General features: G+C 34.9%; 1 protein-coding gene across 1 annotated transcript in view; it reads right to left on the minus strand.

The window, feature by feature from the left end:
• Positions 1-21,339, minus strand: part of DACH2 (dachshund family transcription factor 2) — a 299,991-nt gene that overhangs the window by 163,936 nt on the left and 114,716 nt on the right. Inside the window, exon 2 of the mRNA XM_055121151.1 lies at positions 2,306-2,418. Within this exon, the coding sequence (XP_054977126.1) occupies positions 2,306-2,418 (113 nt within the window). The remainder of the gene's footprint in view (positions 1-2,305; positions 2,419-21,339) is intronic.

Here is a 21,339-nt window from a genome sequence, read left to right on the forward strand (position 1 = left end):
GCTGAATATGTTAAGTAAAATGTCTCTTACTAGATTTTTCCCCACCTTTTCCATTCTAACCCCATCATCTCTGTATCTTTCACATCAAATTTCCTCTCCAGTCTTTTCAGCTTAATTGTTCTTCCTTCTAACACATTGTATTATTTTCACCAGTATCTAAATCTATATTATTCTCTCTACCTGGAGCAATAGCTATTATTCTCTTTCTCTCATATACACAAATGAGAGACATGTGCTCTAACACGAGCCAAAACCACTCATTATTTTCTAACAGAAGTGTTAAACTGTGACCTTTGATTTGATATCAGTCAACCTAATGAATAAATTTCAACCAGAGTTCTAAAAGTTATCATTATATTTTTCCTATTTCAAGTTGAAGTTTACTCTTTCTTGGGAACTATAAAATCTGACAAAATTCCCGGACATGCCATAAGTGTTAACATAACATTGCTGTGAGTTCTTTAGGGTCACTAATTACACTACATGTAGATGTTCTATGATCTTGGTTGAAATTGAAAGCTCCAGTTACTAAAAATTTCTCACTGGGTCAAGTTACAAAAAAAAATGATTGATAACTACTAACTAGAAATAATACATCATCATTGGGAAATATTTTCTTTCTATGATCAATTTCTTAAATAATTTTAAATAATTTTCTAATGTATAAATGTTATTTTATGTTACAGTGTCATTGGATTTTTGAAAAGAAAATTTTGTGCAAGAATTAAATACTACATTGGTTAGAGATGAAATTGCCAGACTAGCACTATTCTGTAATAGTACATCTTCTATTTTCTATACTTAGGTTTTCCTTAACTAAATAGATTATCATTTTCCTATCTAAATCTTAGAACAAAACACATTAAAATCGTTATGCTCCATACTAACATCTACACAGTTCCTTAAGTTTTCATAGTTCTGTTAATTTCTATTGAAAGCATTGAGGAAAGACAATATTCTGTTTCACAATTCTCATATAGTCTAGTAACATTTAGGTTCTAACTCTGTTACCCAAATGGCTAAAGTCACATCTTCAATATGACAAGTCTTTAATATTCCCCATGTTCTTGCCAGCCAGTGGATGATGTTCCTGGAAATTATATACCCTGACATGCAAAGGCAAGGTAAGCAGTATTAGGGTTCTCTGCTAGTTTTTAAAGGTTCAAAGAAATAATATACTTAATTATATTAAATTTCCTGTCATGCAAAGAATTTACTGATACTACAGTCTTTTAACATTTATATTGATAATCTGTGGTTTACAATGTCACCATACCTTTATAAACAATTTTGCAATTAACATAGGACTGCATATACATTTTGAATTAACATCTTCTTTGGGTAAGTACCTATAAGTGAAATTTATGAACAATATAATAGTTCTGTTTTAAATTTTTTATATTTAAAAATAAAATCAGAAAAAAATAAAATAAAATCAGACTATTTTAATCTAAATGTCAAACAAAATGAAAGTAACTTTTAAAGTGTTTTCTTTGAAGTCAATGCTGAGAGAATAAAAAAAAGTTCAATGTTAATTTATGAAAGTTTGAGGAAAGCACTGTTTATTACAGTGTTTAATGAAAAACGATAAATTGTGGTTTAAGGTTGTAATTCCAGAAGCAAGGACAATAGTAAAGTGGATAGGGGACTTGTTCGCATGTGACTGACCTGGGTTTGATCCCTGGTACCACATGTGCTCCCCTGAGCTCTCTCAGGCGTGATCCCTGAGTGCAGAGCCAGGAGTAAGCCCTGAGCACAGCTAGGTATGCCCCCCCCGCAAAAAAAAGCAAAAACAAGATTGCAATTCCATTTTCTATCTTTTGAATTATAAAACTTCTCTAGTAGGGATGCATTTATTTTAACATTTTATCTAGAATAGTAACTTTGACAATATATACAGGTTCCAGTGAAAACAACTGAATACTACTGAGACATATTAGTAAGCAGGCATACTGCATCTTATAGGAGACTTTGAGATAATTTTAGTTGTGGCAGTTATTCCCATCCTTACTTCCAACACACAAACATATAGGTAAAGACACAACACACAAACACAGGCAAATAGTTCTTTGAGTGATATTTCCTGCAGGAAAATGAAATTTTTTAATAAAATTCATGTCTATTTTATTTGTATCATTTGAAAAACAAAATTACTTTTGTGCATACTCCAAAAACTCAGCAATTTAACCTCTGGTAGAGCTTGAAAAGCTCTGAAGGATGAAAGAAAGCAAAATAAATTTGTTTCCAATGCTGGCCAGTGTAAAGAGCCAAAGTTTTTTTTTTTTTATCAGAAGGATTTTATTACCTGTTTGAGTGGTAAGTTCCGGTGACATGAGATTTGGGACTGAATGAGGCAGAAGATATGCATTGTCCTGTGACATTCCAAGAGAATGTTTGGGAAGCCTGCCAGACTTTAAGCTGTTGAAACAAAGATAAAGTTTAAAGTTACACCTTTTAGGATATACCATCATTTGCAGCATTTGCACTATAAATAATATTTAACAATCAAAGCGATATAATTTTGTAAAACCTTTTAAGTGATTACTAAGAACTATATTTTCCTTATCACTGAATTTTTGAAGTTTGCTATAACACAGATTCAAGTCATAATAGATCAGTTTCTAGTTTTTATTCCATTTGCAAGCCAAAAATTTTAATACAATTTACCTGTTGGTGAAACACAAAATTATTCCAGACTCTTAATGCTATATTTACTTTATTCCTATTATAAATACACGCTACTTAGACCTGTGATAGTGACTTACAGAACTAAGATTGTATAGCATATGAAATAACTCTGCCTAGCACCTAAAATGTGAAGGGTTGTAAGCTAAGAACTGATGCTTAGAGCCAGCGGGATAGTACAGTGGGTAATGCATTTGCCTTGCATGTGGCAGAACAGGTTCAACTCCAGCATCCCATATGGAAACCTGAGTCCTGTCACAAATGATCCCTGAACACAGAACTGGACGTAAGCCATGAGCATTGACAGGTGAGGTACCAAAAAATTATTAACAAAACCTTCAAAAAGAAAGAAAAAAAATCAAAGAAAAAGATAACCTGATGTTCATCAACATTTCTACGGCATTGGAAGCCCACGAATATCAAAGAGTTTCCCTTCTTTCACTCCAGTAGAATTTTCTCAGTAATATTTTTTCAAACGGGGCCATATAATTAGAAGTCTTAGAATGGGTGTACTAATAAAAGTTGCCACTTTCCAACTGGGCTCTTTCTTCATGTAGGTATTTGTAACGGAGGAGGTGAGACTAAGTATATATATATATATATATATATATATATATATATATATATATATATATAGCATAAAGCTAATCCATTCCATTTCTACTATGCCCTCGTGTGAGCAGATCACGAATTACAACTACAAATTTTAATCTACAAAATGTTGAGTTAAAGTTAGCATCTTCTTTAGTAACCAAACTTTAAAAAGGTGCATAGGAAGATGTGTTGGGCCATAGAAGAGGGAACCTGGAAACGTTGACGGAGAGAAGCTGATACTGGTGGTGGGATCAGGGCTGTAACATATGTCTAAAATTCACTGTGATTACCTTTGCAAATCACTGTGCTTTAATAAAATATTAAAAAATGTACAAATTTTAAAAGTCAGTATCTTACTTTTTAAAAATTGAATCATTCTGAATTACAAAGTTACAAAGATATTTATGTTTGTGCTATAGGTGTACATTGTACCAATATCAAACACTTCACCAGTGTTCACAATCCCCTACCACTGTCTCCATTTTCACTCCCACCATCCAGCCCATTGTTGCAGCAGGTACATTTCCCCTCTACTATTTTCTTAGTGTTCCCTTCCCTAACTTTTCCCCCAACCCCCAGCCCAATGGCAAACTTCCTACTGAAGACCAGTTATCCTGTTCTTTGTTTCTATTGCTATTGACATTTGATGTTGCCCTAGGAAGTTTCTTTATATCCATATAGGAGAGAGATGATTCTTAGTCTGTTTTACTCCTTCTGACTGATTTTACTTAACATGATATTGTCAGGATCCATCCACTTTGCAGCAAATTCCATGACATTATCTAGTCTTGTGCCTGAGAAGTATTCCGTTGTGTGTATGTACTGTAGTTTCTTATACAATACCTTACTTTTCTGTCCCACATAATAATACAATAAGTACAGTGAAAACATCACTTGGAAGCTGTCACCACAATGAAGAAATGTACAAGATATTGAATTCCAATATTAAGTTGCTTTCCAATTACCCAAAATATTTCAAGTATATGCCTAAGATATAAAACAAACTTAGTAGAAATTTAGCTTATAAACCTGAGTTATAGGGCATTTTGCAAAATGCTGTAAAATGCTGTGGTAAAAAAACCAAGCTACAAAACGTATGCATTTCATATAAAAACATTTCAAAAATTACTCTTAGTTGAGAAAAAATTTTAAGTTAAAACTTACTCTGTCAAAAATGCAATGGCAAACAAAATGAAGTAAAATTTTTCAGTGAAGACTATTTTAAGAGCCTTAAACTGAGGTACAGTTACTCAATTATTTTTAGTATGACAACATACCATGAAATTCTGTTTTTCATATTTAATGTCTGACTCATATAAATTAGCTTCCTTTCTGCACTATTTTCAGTCATAATTGATTTATTTTGTACTATTATCCTGTTAGAGTTTGTCTAGTTTTATGGTTTCCTAACTCTTTTAAGAAGGATTGAAGAGATAATACTCAGGTAGAACAGTGATAAAAAGAGGTAGATGCTACTCATTTAAAATATCTGAAAGAATTAGAAAATCAATTTACATTTATGAAGTTATAGCCAGTTATTGTAAGAAGTTATTATTTTCTGGGTATACCTCATCAAATGTATAATTTGCTTCTTTTGATTTAGGGATCACACTTGGCTATGCTCAGTGATTACACCTCCAGAGACCATATGCAACTCCAAGGAAGGAACCCAGGTTGACTGCGTGCAAGGCACCTGCCTTGGCTCTGTGTCCAGGGATCACTCCTGGCAAGCTTGGAGTACCATATCATGTAACGGTGACCAAACCTCACGTCAACCACACATAAAGCAAGTGTATTATATTCTATGTTATTTCTCTGGCTCCCAAACTTATACATTTTTTCCTCCTGCTATTTTCCTTTGCATTGTCAGAAATCAATCTATAAACTAACTTCAAGTATACCTGATTCCTGATTAATCCTTGTCATTTTGTTTCTCAGTATAAATATTTCAGTGCTGCCTTCATTCTGATGATTACTTTCACACGGGTAGCATCCAGAAGTAAGTGCCCTGATGATTTCTCCATTTGCATACAAAGTCAAATGTTGATAATATTCTTTGAAAGCTACATACTTTAGCTAGTTGTTCCAAAATTTTTGGTCTATCTTATAACTTGAAATAAATATTTTTTAAAATAATAAGCTGGATTAGGTCTAGGAGATATTAGTCTGGAGGTTCTACCATAAATTAAATGACTTAAAAGAACTCCGTGCCGGAAGTAGACCATAGAGCGAACATGAAGGCCACTCAATACCTCTATTCCGAACTACAACACCCAAAAGGAGAGAAAATAAAAGGGAATGCCCTGCCCTGCCCAGAGGCAGAGTGGGGTGGTAGGGGATGGGGTGGGGGGGTGGGAGGGATACTGGGAACATTGGTGGAGGAGAATGGGCACTGGTGGCGGGAATGGGTAAATGATTACTGTATGACTGAAATGCAAGCACGAAAGTTCATAAGTTTGTAACTATATCTCAGTGATTCACTAATAATTTTTTTTAAAAAAATAACTCCAATTTTCCACCATCAGATTTACATTGGAGAATTTATAGTTTACTTAACAACTCATTTACTAGCACCCATGACATATGCTATGGACTACATGGATCATATTCTCCATTTTAAGAACCTTTTCACTCTATAATTTTAGTTATTTATTTATTTTTTCTTTTTGTTGTTGTTATTTAATTTTGATTTGGGGCCATTTCTGGTAATGTTCAGGGACTGAACTCAAGTGGGCTACATGCAATGCAAGTGCCTCATATACGTTACTCTATTTCTGGACCCTCTACAATTCTTTGGGAACCAATCTTACAATTACTTTCTATCACAGAAAATCATTCTTGTATCTGAATACAGTTTTCTGAAGTATATACTCTAAGTAAAAGAAATTCCTTAATAAAGATATTTGGAGATAAGCGTTATCAGATTTTACCACCAAAGAATGGCTTTATAAAGGTTAGAGATGCAGTTCAACTGGCTGACAATATGCCTTGCATATTTTTTTTTATTGAATCACTTTGTGGAAAGTTACAAAGCATTCAGGCTTAAGTCTCAGTTATACAATGATCGAACACCCATCCCTTCACCAGTGCACATATTCCACCACCAAGAACCCCAGTATACCTTCCCTCCTACCACCCCCACCCCCCTGTGTTGCTGATAATTTTCACTTAATTTCTCTTTACTTTGATTACATTCAATATTTCCACAAAAAACTCACTATTATTGTTTGGAGTTTTCCCCCCAAAATCAGACCTGCTGAAAAGGATCATTTGTTTTCCATTGCTGAGAATGAAGAGCAAATGAGGGTTTGGATTTCTGTATTTTAGCATTTTAGTAACTAAGTTCAGGGGAATTTCTGCCAGAAATTGCAACATTGCAAACTTGTACCTCTCTTTAGTGGTCCTTATAAGATGGCGGTCTCCATGCCTTCCCCCATGGAAAGGAAAAGCGGAGAGAAAAAACCTTTCCCCTCTGGGGCGGCATGGGGTTGTGGCTTAGTTCACAGTCTAGAGACATTTCTGCAAGAAGCTTCTGGTACCAAAAAAAGTTTAGCTGGCCTCCGGGATCATGGTCATCCAGCAACGGAGAGGTCGCACACGTGCAGCCACTTGGGTACATCTCGGTGGAGAGCAGCACCGGTAACGTCCCCGTCTATAATTTTATGATGTTGCTGTGGTAGTGAGATTGCACAATTGGAAAATAAATGCTATGTAATTTTAATACATGTCTAATTTTGCTTTATCTGTTGCTGTATCCTTGGAAATACTCATGGTGTTTAGCAATACTCATGGTGTTTAGCAACTATTCAATAAAAAGTTACTTTTTAGTCAACGACAATAAGGAACACTGCTTTACTATAGCTAAAGCATGCAAATACTACTTAAATTGTTCTGTTGTTCTTGGCCACGTGAATAGCAAGCGAGTTGCATTAATTACGTGATGCTATTTAAGTCCTGAACTCATAACAATTATAGAAACTTCGACATGAAATTTACTCAAATTTACAAGTATTATATTAAATAGGGATATGAGTAGACATAGTTGTCACTCTCTAAATAGTGCTACAAGATTAACTACTCTTTAAAGGATGAAGATTTCTAGATTTACACATACACAGTGATAAAAATGTTTACTCAGTTTTCTAGTAAACAAACATGTATTATATTTCCGTTTAAGGTGGTGGGATCATGATGCTAGCATTAGGGTTAGGGAGGGAAACTGGGGACATTGGTGGTGGGAAATGTGCACTGGTGAAGGGACAGGTGTTCGAATAATGTATGACTGGAACCAAATCATGAACAACATTGTAACAGTGTAACTGTGATTCAATTAAAAAGTAAAGGAAAAAAGAAAATACAATATTAATGATAGAAGGGTTTGGTTTTCTTTTTATAGATAAATTAATAATATGAAACATATTCTGCCTTTGAAGAGCTTATGGTATAGTGATTGAGATGTTTTTTGATCTATGATTTGAATTTACTATCCATAGTTTAGTGAGGTTATTTGTATAAATCTACTTCCAAACCTGTTTAAATTTATCAGTTAATAAAAATCAAAATCCTATGTCTTTGGTTTTCAAATGAGGAAAAATTACTTGTTCTAGATTCTTTCTGTATTAATAACAATATTATGAAAAGTGCTTTGCAATGGGTAGACCTCCATATGAATAATAAGTAGTAAAATAACTTATTCTTACATTTATACCTAATGATCCTCTGTAGTAAGAAACTTTTAATGCTAAAGTTCTTGTATTTCCTTTCAAAGACCAAATTTCTGACACTATTTTAGACTGTGTGTGGAAGACTTTGTATAAAGTTGAGAAAAATTGGTCCTAGGATTATCTTGCCATATTCTTTTTTTCCCTTTTGGGTCACACCCGGAGATTTTCAGGGGTTACACCTGGCTCTGGACTCAGGAATTACTCCTGGCGGTGCTCAGGGGACCACATGGGATACTGGGAATTGATCCCGGGTTGGCTGCGCGCAAGGCAAATGCCCTATCCTCTGTGCTATCGCTCCAGCCCCACCATATTCTTTAAGAATTTTACAAGCATGAACATATATCTACATAAAAATCAACACAAGTATGTGGAAGCTGCCATTTGGATGACCACTTAATTGCTGTATGATAAAATGTCCATCATTGTAATATAGTACTCCTGATTAAACACTTATTTCATTCCTGAGCTCTGTAATAAAATATTTTACACAACACAAATTACCATGTAATTTCTCTTCGATTGAATGGCAATTGCTGATTGCCAATATGTTTTATTTTCTGATTAATTACAAGTACTCCAAAGATCAAAAACAAAAAAAAATTCAACAACCTCCTTGGAAACTGCAATTTACTCAGGATTGCCATTTTTGTCCCCTAGGTCACGATTGGCTCCTGCCCAAAAGAGTGCTTTGCTCCATGGTCAGTCATTTCTTCAATTCTCAGGAATTCAACATAACATACAAAGGCATCCTAACTGTAGGCACCCAACCACACAATAATACACAAGAAGCAACTCTGAACTGAAAAGGTCACAATGGTAAAATAATGCAGAAACCCATCATGATTAGTAAGTAAAGATGCTAACCCAAAACACTCAGCCAAAAATAATAAACATTATAAATTCTCTGATAAGGAATTTAGAGAGGAATTGTTGAAGATGTATAAGGAGCTCAAAGAAACCATGAAATGCACTGCCAATAAAACACAAGAGGACATGAAAACAGAAATGATATTTTTTAAATAACAGATCTGGAAAAGTGGTAGTTGAAATAAAAATTCAGCAGCAGTTACAGGAGTTTAGGACAGAATCAGTGAGCTCCAAGATGAGGTGCAGAAAATCTCCAGACAACAACAGATATAAAAGAAAACCTCAATATAAACCAACAAATAGTAAGATAACTTTGGCATGAATTGAAGAGGAACAACATAGGAATCTGGGTCCCAGAGGGGCAGGAACACAGCCCTGATGAAGGAGCAACAGTCAAAACCATCATTGCTGAGAAGTTTTCAAAGCTAAGAAGTGCATGCACCCAGTTCCAGGACAGCAGATGGTTACCAGCTAAAAGAAATCCAAATAAAATTACTCCAAGACACACCTTAATCAGAATAACAAAAATCATATATAGAGATTGAATACTAAAAGTACCAAGAACAAAGAAGGAAATTATATGCAAAAGAGCATCCTGAAGATTTACAGCAAATTTATTAGATGAAACCCTCAGACCCAAAGATAGTGGTGGGATATAGTGAAAAAACTCAATGAAATGAAAGCCTCACCAAGAATTATTTTACCTAGCCAGGCTCTTATTCAGAGTTGAAGGAACAATAAACAATTTCACAGAAAAATGTCTACTTAGGAATTCAGAAAATCAAAACCATTGTTACAAGAAGAAATAAATGGGATACTTTTTTTTCTTTTTGAGTCACCCCAGCGATGCTCAGGCATTACTCCTGACTCAAGCACTCAGTAATTACTCCTGGCGTTACTCGGGGGACCATATGGGATGCTGGGAATCGAACCCGGAATGACCGCGTGCAAGGCAAAGGCCCTACCTGCTGTGCTATCACTCCAGCCCCCGAAAATGGGATACTTTAGGACAAGACAGCCCCCCCATCAAACTCTTGAAGATGGCACAAAGCTCCATAACTACAATCTATGTCAATATCAATGGGCTAAAAGCACCAATGAAGAGACACTTTACAACAACAACAAAAAAAACTAAACCTATCAAAACATTAGAAGAAGAGATGAACAGAAACTCCCTCAAGAAATAAAATTAGTCGAAAGGAACATTAAAAGGTGCTATCACTAATTATAAGAACAATACAAATAAAAACAATGAGATATCATCTCATGCCACTGAGACTGGCAGAGATTGAGAAGAACAAGTGCTGACCTGGATGCTGAAATTAAGAGACTCTCCTTCACTGCTCATGGGAATACCAGTGTCCAGCCTTTCTGGAAAACAGTGTGGACATTTCTCAAAAACCTAGAAATTGAGCTTGCATAATACCCAGCAATTCCTCCTGGAAATAATCCATAGTGGCCCCAAAACACTGCAGAAAAGCCGTCTTCAATCTTATGTTCATTTCAACACTGTTCACAATAGCCAGAATCTGGGAACATGGCCCAAGAACATGGACTACTACCCCCTAGTAGGAAAAAAATAAAGACATGAAATTTGCTTATAAATGGAAATGGGTACTATCATTCTGAAATCATTCAGAGGGACATAGAATGATTTCACTCGTTTATGGAATACAAACAAAGAAACCCAACATAATATGTGAACAGTACCCAGAGACAGAACAAGGGCCAGGAGGACTGTTCCATGGTAGCAAGCTTGCCAAAAAGGGAGCGCAGGAGTGCAGTTAGGGCAGATAATGAACCATTATGACAATGATAGTTGAAAATGATCACTCTGGTGGAAAAATAAGTGCTGAAAGGAGGTAAAACTATATGCTTCATAAACTTTCAGTGACAGTATTCCAAGACACAGTGTCTAAAAAGAAAATAAGAGGACTAAAAGCGAGAGAGAGGAGTGTGTGTCATTAGAGGCAGGCTGCAGATATAGGTGTTGGGGAGCAAGCAGGAGGTAAACTGGGGACATTGGTGGTGGAAATTGTGCATTTGTGAAAGGATGACTGTTGGAACATATATCACTGAAGTTGAATCATGAACAACTTTGTAATGGTGTATCTCATGATGATAAAAATTTTTTAAAAAATTAAAATAATTGGGGCTGGAGTGTTAGCATAGTCGGTAGGGCATTGCCTTGCATGAGGCCAACCCAGGCTCAATTCCCAGCATCCCATATGGTCCCCCGAGGACCACCAGGAGTAGTTCCTGAGTGCATGAGCCAGGAGTAAACCCTGTGCATCACCAGGTGTGACCCAACCCCTCCCAGAAATTTAAAATAATTGTAAAAAGCACCAAAATTCTACCAAAATGGGAAGAGGAAATGAACAAGGACTTCTCTGTGGAAAATCAAGAGAAAGCCAACAGAAATGAAAAATGCTCATCATCACTTATTAGGGAAATCCGAACAAGATGACAATGAGATGCCATCTCACACCAGTAAAAATGACTCATATAAAAATACTGAGAATTATCTGTGTTGGTGGAGGTATGGTGAAAGAACTCTAAAGCTAATAGGAATGTTTCCTTGTTCAACCATTATGAAAAATAATATGAAGCTATCTCAATAAATTAAGAATAATATCTATCAATTCCACTTCTGAGTATCTATCCCCAAACACAAAAACACTTATTAAAAAAGACATATGTACACAATTATTCATGCAGCACTTAGTACAGTAGCAAAGATATGAAATCAACCTAGGTGTCCAATGATGTATAAGTGGATTATGATCACGTGATATATATGTGCATATATATCCACATTGGAATACTACACCGTTGAAAGGATTACAGATTTCTTTAGAAAAATGTTGAGAGAGATAAGTCTGTCCACTGTCAGCAATTGAATGTATTTATTGGTTCAACATAAGTTTTCATTTTTTTTTTTTTTTTTTTTTTTTTTTTTTTTTTTGCTTTTTTTTGGGTCACACCCAGTGATGCTCAGGGGTTACTCCTGGTTTTGCACTCAGGAATTGCTCCTGGCAGTGCTCAGGGGACCATATGGGATGCCGGGGATTGAACCCAGGTCGGCCTCATGCAAGGCAAACGCCCTACCTACTGTGCTATCGCTCCGGCCCCCAAGTTTTCATTTTTTTAAAAAAATTAAACACCATGACTTTTTAAAAACTAAAGACACTGACAGGTTTCTCTTTATTAAATAATTTGAAATGGCTACTATGCCTCACAAGATGTAATTTACTAAGATACTGTTACATTTTCTTGTATATCACGTTGAAAATGCCACAAGTGTCAGCGAAGTGAGCCCCTAACATAAACATTACCAAGAAATATAATGAAAGACATTGTTCAATGGTGTGATCCCCTAAACAATTAGTTTTGGTATAATGTGAGATTACAACCACATATGGTCATAAAGGGACTTGCATTTTTCGTCCAGCATTTTGAAATCTTATTTTCCATGTTTGTTAAAAATAAAATTCAAGATGATTACCTTGAGAACATGAGTATACCATCTTCCAATCTGTGTACTTTTGATAGAGCTCTTTCTTGATCCCCACAAAAATGTCATGACAACCATAACTCATTAAAGCTTGTTATTCAGCATTAAAGCATTCAACAGACTTTGTTATTTTGGCACTTAGGTATCACAAGCTCTTTTTCATTATTGAGTAATTAAACTTTGCAGCCCATAAACATATTTCTAAACATTGGTGTATAACAAAAGCAGTAGAATCCTTTTAGTTACTAGGCAACCTAAACTGATTAATTTCCTCTACCATTTTAAAAGATGCACTCTTCTGTGACCATAAACAGTAATTACAAACAGAACCCATTTGAGAACATATTCAGTTTACAAATTAAATAAATTAGTGGCTAATTTACCACTTAACATTTCCTTCTACATTTGTATACCTGTATAGAATGAATAATAACTGGCTAACATTTTCAACCAAATTTCACAAATTATTGTTGCTGCTGTTGGAATTTAATTGTGCTCTTAATAGTTCAGTGAACTCAATCAATTTTCAAAATAATGAGGTAAAGTTTCTGAAAGTAATTTTGAGGTTAAGGTCAATTTTTTTTATAAAACACTTTCCCCAAAAAATTCCACTTTAAATAAACTGGAAAGTTACCTTAAAATTTACAAGTTATTTTAAAAATTACTTACAATTACTTAACAAGTTACCTTAAAAATTACCTTAAAAATAACTCATAAAAGAGTACCTTTTCCTAAAATCTATATATTCAATTAAATAATGAAATATTTGACTAAAACATACAAGTTTAGCCAAATATTTAATAAAGGTACAATGAAAACTCATGGAAAATAGAACTATTCAAATAAAGCAGTTGGTATACATATGGAAAATAATAAATCAACCCTTCAATGAAATCAGTACTGTATTATCTAATATTACGTCCTTTCTCCACCCACACATTTCACACTTTATACAAGACTTGAAGTACGTACTTCATCTTTTGAGGGAAAGAGCAATACATAGGTGGATTTATCTTAGAATTTGTTAAGGACAAACTACAGCTGTTAAAATATCTTCAGATAATTTCTCCTTTTCACATAAGTTTATGAAAATTTTAGATTATTATCCTATACAGAATTTTCTTTGAAATATTTTTTGTTTTTTAGTATTATTTTACTACTGGGTGAAAAAATCTTTACTAGAATATATCATTATGATTTAAATATTAATAAAGGAATTATTCCTAATGTGATCTTGCCTATTGCCCAATTCACAAGCCTAAATATGATTTAAGTATTTATATCATTTCCAAAATACAAGAGGTGCTTCTACCTGTCACTTGGTATTTTTATGGAGACTTAAAATTCCTCAAAATCAAATATGCAAATGTACATCAGTTGATTCTCTAAAAAGAAAACCTGAAATCTAAAATCTAAAATTTAATCTTTAAGATTTTCTACAGAATATATTTTCCCTTGGGGTATTAGACAAAGTAGACAATACAAGGTCCCTGTTCCATTTACTACACTAAGACAAGTACTCTTGTACTCTCACTATATATATGTATATGCACATATACATATATATGTGTGTCTGTGTACTGTTTGGTAGAATCTGTGCCACTAACCCATCATTGATATACACTATAACTACTTATAACACAAATTACCCTTACAAAGAAAGTAAAAATCCTTTAGTAAGTAAACCTGTGGTTTCACATGGAGTAACAAAGTATTTCCAACTGCTTCTCAATATAACAGCTGCAGCGTCAATATTCTAAGACCCTGAGGATCTTCTCACAATCTTCTCACTGTGCTCACAGATGTTTTTATTTGTCTAAGCACCAGCTCAGTGACTGCAGAAAAAAAATTTTATCACCACAGAGCTACAGGGAAAGCTCCAGCACCCTTCTGTTTAAAGGATATCTGTTCAACTTGAATCAAATAAAACTACACTAAGCCTCATCAGTTATTGTATGTGAGCACATGCTTAGCAAATAAAAGCTCAAGTTAAAATTTTAGGGTATTTTTAATAGTCTATTCAGCTTCATTTAACTGTCTACATTATGTTATATGGATTCTTACTTTTAAAAAAATTCCCTAATACTCTATGTAGCAGTTCTAAGGAGGCAGAAAATAGTTTAAGTTGGAGTAATGCAATTAACTCTCTCAATAACCATTTACCAAAATTAAAGCTTTCAAGAAAAAACATTCTAGACCCTGGATACTATTGTGCTTTACAAAACAACTTCTCCACATTTAGGGCAATTATTAAATTTGCACAATAAATTTAGTACATAAAATAATTTTACATACTTTGAGTAAACATATAGTACAGAACTAAGACACTTGATTAACGTGCAAGCAATCTTGATTTAACCCCTATCATTGCATATAGTACCCCAAGAGCTTCCAAGGGTCACTCTTGAGCCCAGAGCCAGGAATAGTCCCTGAGGACTTCCAACAATTCCTGTCACAAATTCTTACATACTTTTGCTCATTTATTTCTCCACAATAACTTTGCAGGAGACTTTGATAGGTTAGACTTATAGATGTTAATTGAGTACTTACAGTCATACAGCAAGTTATTCATACAATAAAGTATTAAACACAAATTCCTGATTGCAAATTCTTACCATGATAGCAGCTTTTTCAAAAATGTTGCCTACAATTTCTTTAAACAAAGCTTCCTTAAATAACAATATAGAATATTTGTATATCTTCTTTTTCAATTCATAGATCATATTAACAAATTTTAGACTATGAAAAGACATGTGTTCAACAAACTTTTTTATTTTTAGTTATACCAATTTTTCTCAAGCATATTTATGTATTGCTTTGGGCGCAATACCTGGCTGTACTCAGAATTTACTTCGGGCTCTATGCTAAGGGATTATTGCTGGCAAGGCTCAGGGAACCATATGTAGTTCTAGGGATCAAACTCAGGTTGACAGCATGCAAGACAAGCACGTTCCTATATGTATGATTACCCTAGCCCATCTTTAGCTTATTACATTCAAAAATTCTCTAAGAAATAAAAACCAAGGTGACCCAGGAATTGATAACAAATTTGATGAGGATGTGTTTTTAAAAAGATGTATGTGTGTTTATGAGCTGTACAGAACCTATCTAAAATTATGGATGACCATTGATATACAATATGATGAGGTAAGAAAAATTATGAAGACATGCCTAGTTTATAAATAATAGCTTAGAGGGTGTGGAATGTTATGTTTCATTCCGTTTCATTAAAATAAAACTATTTCAGGAGGCCATTCTAGTGAATCAGTGTCTTACCAGGTTTGGTCAGATACTGCTCAAGGAACTTCTATCAGTCAGAGCTGCACTGACCTGACAATAGCCAAGATGTGGAAACAGCTGAAGTGCCAAAAAACAGATGTGTGAATACAGAAATTGTAGTGTGCATGTATATATGTATGTATGTATGAATACATATGCATATATTTAAATTACTCAGTTATGAGAAAATAAAATTTTGTGGCTTGCTGCAATGTGGGTGGGTAAAATTGGAGATAAATAATGCTAGGTGAAGTGTATAATAAATAAAATAACAAATAACTGATAAACTCACTCATATGTGGAGTATAAAGAAACAAAGTAGGGACAGCGTTCTCTCAGGTGAATGCTGAGGTTGAAATACACCCTATTAAAGCTTGAGAAAAATTGGTATAACTAAAAATAAAAAAGTTTGTTGAACACATGTCTTTCCATAGTCTAAAATTTGTTAATCTGATCTATGAATTTAAACAGGTGGAAATACACCCTAAGATATGTCTCTCTAATCTGAAAGTATCATGACAGGAAAGGACCCAGGGATAACAGTGAAGGGATTTAGGCACTCTGGTTGTTGGTGCTGGGTATGATAATAGCAGCATTGCAAGCTTAAAATTGGTACTATTAAATAAGCAAAATAAAAAATAATTTTTAACCACACTGATGATTAATTGTCCAAATTCCTTCTTACTTCCTCATTGTGTTATTGTGAGATGCAGTTTTGAATCCCTGAATAAACATTCCACAGTGACATGCCATCTGGAATACTGAAACTCCTAGTTTAAATACTAAAGCAGTTGCTATGATTGGTCAGATATTGACCAAACTTCCATTTCTATTCAACACTATGGATTTACGTGACTGTAGAGCACTATAAGGCTTATTATTTTTATATCATTGGGTGTGGTGAAAGAAATGGACACATAAGTGCACACATTTCTCAGAATGAGTCTTATGTGCATTTTCAGGATGATGGAAACGCTGTGAAGAAAATAAAAGAAACGGGTAAAGTTTCCTTTATCTTCTTTCCTTTTTTCCCTTTTTTACTATTCTTTTTAGCTTTTTGGTCACACCCAGCGATTCTCAAGAATTTCTCCTGGCTCTGCACTCAGGAATTACTCTTGAGGTGCTCTGGGGACCCATGTGGGATTATGGGATTCTGGGGATCAAAACTGGGTGACGTGAGTGCAAGGCAAACACTCTCTCCACCCCACTATCATTCTGACCCAACTTTTCCCTCTTTCTTAGCCACTGTCTACATTTTCTGAGGATTGAGAATAACAAAAGTACACTTTAAAAAACACGTGCTAGTAATAATAATTTACAAGCCCACACTGAGGTACGTTAAATACATAAATAAGGCGATTTTCAATTTAGACACATTTAAAGTAAATTCACGGTATATTTTATAAGAAAATAACTCCCAGTTTTTTTTTTCACATTTGTGTTCTTTTTTTTAAATTTATTTAGTTTTTAATTAGTGAGACACAGTGAGGGTACAGTTGCAGATTCACATATTTTCATGCTTGTTTTTCCCTCATGCAATGTTTGAGAGCCCATCCCTCCACCAGTGTCCATTCTCCACCACCAATGAACCCAGTTTCCCTCTTACCCCCTCAATCCCATCTCCCCACCCCACCCCGCCTCTGTGGCGGGGCATTCCAATTTGATATCTCTCTTTCCTTTTGGGTGTTGTGGTTTGCAATAGGGGTATTGAGTGGTCATCCTGTTCAGTCTCTAATCTACTTTCTGCACGCATCTCCCTCCCCACACAGGATCTCTAATCACATATTACTAGGTGTTCCCCTCTGTATCTGGGATGACTTTCTCCCAGCGTGTGAGGCCAGCTTCCAAGCTATAGAGCCAACCTCCTGGTATTATATACTACTATTGGTGAGTATTAGTTTCCTACTGTGTTGTTCTATATTCCACAGATGAGTGCAATCTTTCTATGTTTGTCCCTCTTTTTCTGGCTCATTTCACTTAGCATGATACTTTCCATGTTGATCCACTTATATGCAAAGTTCATGACTTCATCCTTTCTAATAGTTGCATAGTATTCTATTGTAAAAAGTTTCTTTAACCAGTCATCTGTTCTCGGGCACTTGGGTTTTTTCCAGATTCTGGCTATTGTAAATGGTGCTGGATCAAATGGAAGCTCAATTTCTAATATTTTGAGAAGCATCCATATTGTTTTCCAAAGGGGCTGGACCAGTTGACATTCCCACCAGCAGTGTAGAAGGGTCCCTTTCTCCTCACATCCTCTCCAACAGCGGTTGCTTTTGTTCTTTTGCATGTGTGCCATTCTCTGTGGTGTGAGGTGGTATCTCATGGTTGTTTTGATTTGCATCTTTCTGATGATTAGTGATGTAGAGCATTTTTTCATGCGCCTTTTGACCATTTGTATCTCTTCCTTGGAAAAATTTCTGTTCATTTCTTCGGCCCATTTTCTGATGGGGTTGGATGTTTTCTTCTTGTAGAGTTCAACCAGTGCTTTATATACCCTTGATATCAACCCTTTATCAGATGGGTATTGGGTGAATATCCTTTCGCATTCTGTAGATTGCCTTTGTATTTGGGACACTGTGTCTTTTGTGGGGCAGAAGCTTTTTAGTTTAATATAGTCCCATTTGTTTATCTCTGTTTCTACTTGATTGCTTTGTTCCGTGTCATCTTTGTTTTTTTTTAAATTTATTCTTTTATTGAATCACTATGTGGAAAGTTACAAAGCTTTCATGTTTAAGTCTCAGTTATACAATGCTCAAACACCCATCCCATCACCAGTGCACATATTCCACCACCAAGAATCACAGTATACCTCCTCCCTCCCCCCAACTCCCCAGCCAACCCACCCTGCATGTGTAAATTTCACTTTACTTTCACTTTACTTTAATTGCATTCAATATTTCAACAAAAAACTCATTATTATTGATTTGGACTTTCCCCCCGCAAAGTCGACTTGCTGAAAAGAAAGCATTTGATAATTTGTTTTCCATTGCTGAGAATGAAGAGATATGAGGTCGAGAGGCCGCAATAGCAGCTGCACCATTTGGGATTTCTGTATTTTAGTATTTTAGTAACTAAGTCCAGAGAAATATCTGCCAGAAATTGCATCATTGTAAGCTTGTACCTCTCAGCTACCATATATTCCTCATATGAGTGCAATCTTTCTATGTATGTCTCTTTCTTTCTGACTCATTTCACTCAGCTTGATACTTTCCATGTTGATCCACTTATATGCAAATTTCATGACTTCATGTTTTCTGACAGCTACATAGTATTCCATTGTGCAGATATACCAGAATTTCTTTAACCAGTCATCTGTTTTTGAGCACTCTGGTTTTTTCCAGAGTAATAGGACTATTCAGGTACTCCAGGTCTTCTTGGTTCAACCTTGGGAGATTATAGGAATCTAGGAATTTAACCATTTCTTCTAGGTTCTCTTGTTTCGTGGCATACAGATTTCCAAAGTAGTCTCTGATGATCTTTTGGATTTCTTTGGTTTCTGTTGTGATGTTCACCTTTTCATTTTGATTCAGATTATAATGGTTCTCTCTCTGTTTCTTTGTGAGTCTTGCTAGTGGTTTATCAATCTTGTTTATTTTCTCGAAGAACCACCACTTGGTTTCATTGATCTTTCAGATTGTCTTTTGGGTTTCCATGTCGTTAATTTCTGCTCTAAGTTTTATTATCTCTTTCCTTCTGCCTGGTTTGGGCTCCTTTTGTTGGTCATTTTCTAAGGTCTTGAGCTGTGAAGTCAAGTTATTTATGTGAGCCCTTTCTTCCTTCCTGAGATATGCTTGCAGAGCTATAAATTTTCCCCTTAATGCGGCTTTAGCTGCGTCCCACAGGTTCTGGTAGCTTGTGTCTTTATTCTCATTTGTTTCCAGGCACCTTTTGATTTCTTTCTTGATTTCCTTCCTGAACCACTCATTGTTCAACATTGAGCTATTTAATTTCCAGGTGTTTGATTTGGTTTTCTGCATCTCTCCTTGATTAACTTTTATCTTCTGTGCATCATAGTCTGAAAAGATGGCTGGTACAATGTCTATCTTGTTGATTCTGTTGAGGTATGTTGTGTGGCCCAGCGCATGGTCTATTCTGGAAAATGTTCCATGTGCACTGGAAAAGAATGTGTATTCCTTTTTGGGGGGATATAAAGCCCTGTATAGATCTATTAGCGCTCCCTCTTCTATTTCTTCCTTCAAAGCCAGTATTTCCTTGGTGAGTTTTAATCTTCTTGATCTGTCCAGAGGTGATAGGGCGGTGTTGAAGTCTCCAACTACTATTGTGTTGCTCACAATATCCTTAAGGTCTCTTAGCAGCTGTTGTAGGTATTTAGTTGGTCCCTCATTGGGTGCATATACGTTTAAGAGTGTGATTTCTTCTTGCTAAAACAGCAATAGAAGTTCTTAAATATAACTCCCTCAGTTCACAAATAAAAAAGCATAATTTTGTATTATTTTTATTACTAAACCTCAAAAAGTAACTGACGCCAAAATCTCTAGGCTTATTATCACACTATGGTGCATGTAATTGCATTCATCTGAATATCATCTGAGGTGTGGACACCATAATTTCTTTGTAATAGTGATTGGAGACTCTACAAAACTTACTTCATTGAGTTTCTAAGAATTTCTTAGTAAAAATAAAACATTCCCAGAAATACTTATTTTAAGAGATAACCCTTAAATGTTCTTCATTGTACTGACTTGAATTTCCATTTTATATAGTAAAAGCTTATAAGACAGTAAGCATTTCTCTTTATATAAACTGAAAACCATAGCAGTTTTGTGATATGAATTGTTTGTTTGTGTATGTTACTTGATGTGTCAACAAAACGAATTTCAACTGACTTCTCACTACAAATAAAATCTAAGACTTGCAAATTCTTTTTAAACCTCAGGGCAAAGGTTCAGATTATTCAAATAAAAATCCTCTCCAAATGCAAAATCCAATTGCTTATCCCTGTTATCTAAAATGAACTAACTACATAATAAAAACTTCCCTCATTCTAAGTTAGGTAATGGTGTGAAACTCAATAAAAGTAATCCTGGAATCATGATAGGTGAGATAAAAATATTGAATTTTTCCTGTGAATATTTGAATATTTTTCTTGAAATATTGAAGATTTATAAAAAGAGCAAACATTGAGCTTATAAAGCCATAACAAATAGTGATTCAGCTTCATTTTATTTTAACATTTGTAATATTACTTTTTAATGGAATATGTTGAAAAGGTGGTGTGTTGAGATTGTCTAATCCTTATAATGATGAGTTCCTGGACCCACTTTTTATCACAATTCCCACCTACAATTATCAGATTTTTTTTATTTTTTTATTTTTTTTAATTTTATTTTTTAATTTTATTTTTTTAATTTATTTTTTTAATTGAATCACCATGTGGAAAGTTACAAAGCTTTCAGGTTTAAGTCTCAGTTATACGATGCTCGAACACCCATCCCTTCACCAGTACACATATTCCACCACCAAGAATCACAGTATACCTCCTCCTACCCCCCACCTCCCCAGCCCCCCACCCCGCCTGTATAACTGATAAATTTCACTTTACTTTCACTTTACTTTGATTACATTCAATATTTCAACAAAAAACTCACTGTTATTGTTTGGAGTTTCTCCCCACAAAGCCGGACCTGCTGAAAAGGAGGCATTTGATAATTT

This window comes from Sorex araneus, chromosome X (genome assembly GCF_027595985.1).
Source record: "Sorex araneus isolate mSorAra2 chromosome X, mSorAra2.pri, whole genome shotgun sequence".
Taxonomy (NCBI): domain Eukaryota; kingdom Metazoa; phylum Chordata; class Mammalia; order Eulipotyphla; family Soricidae; genus Sorex; species Sorex araneus.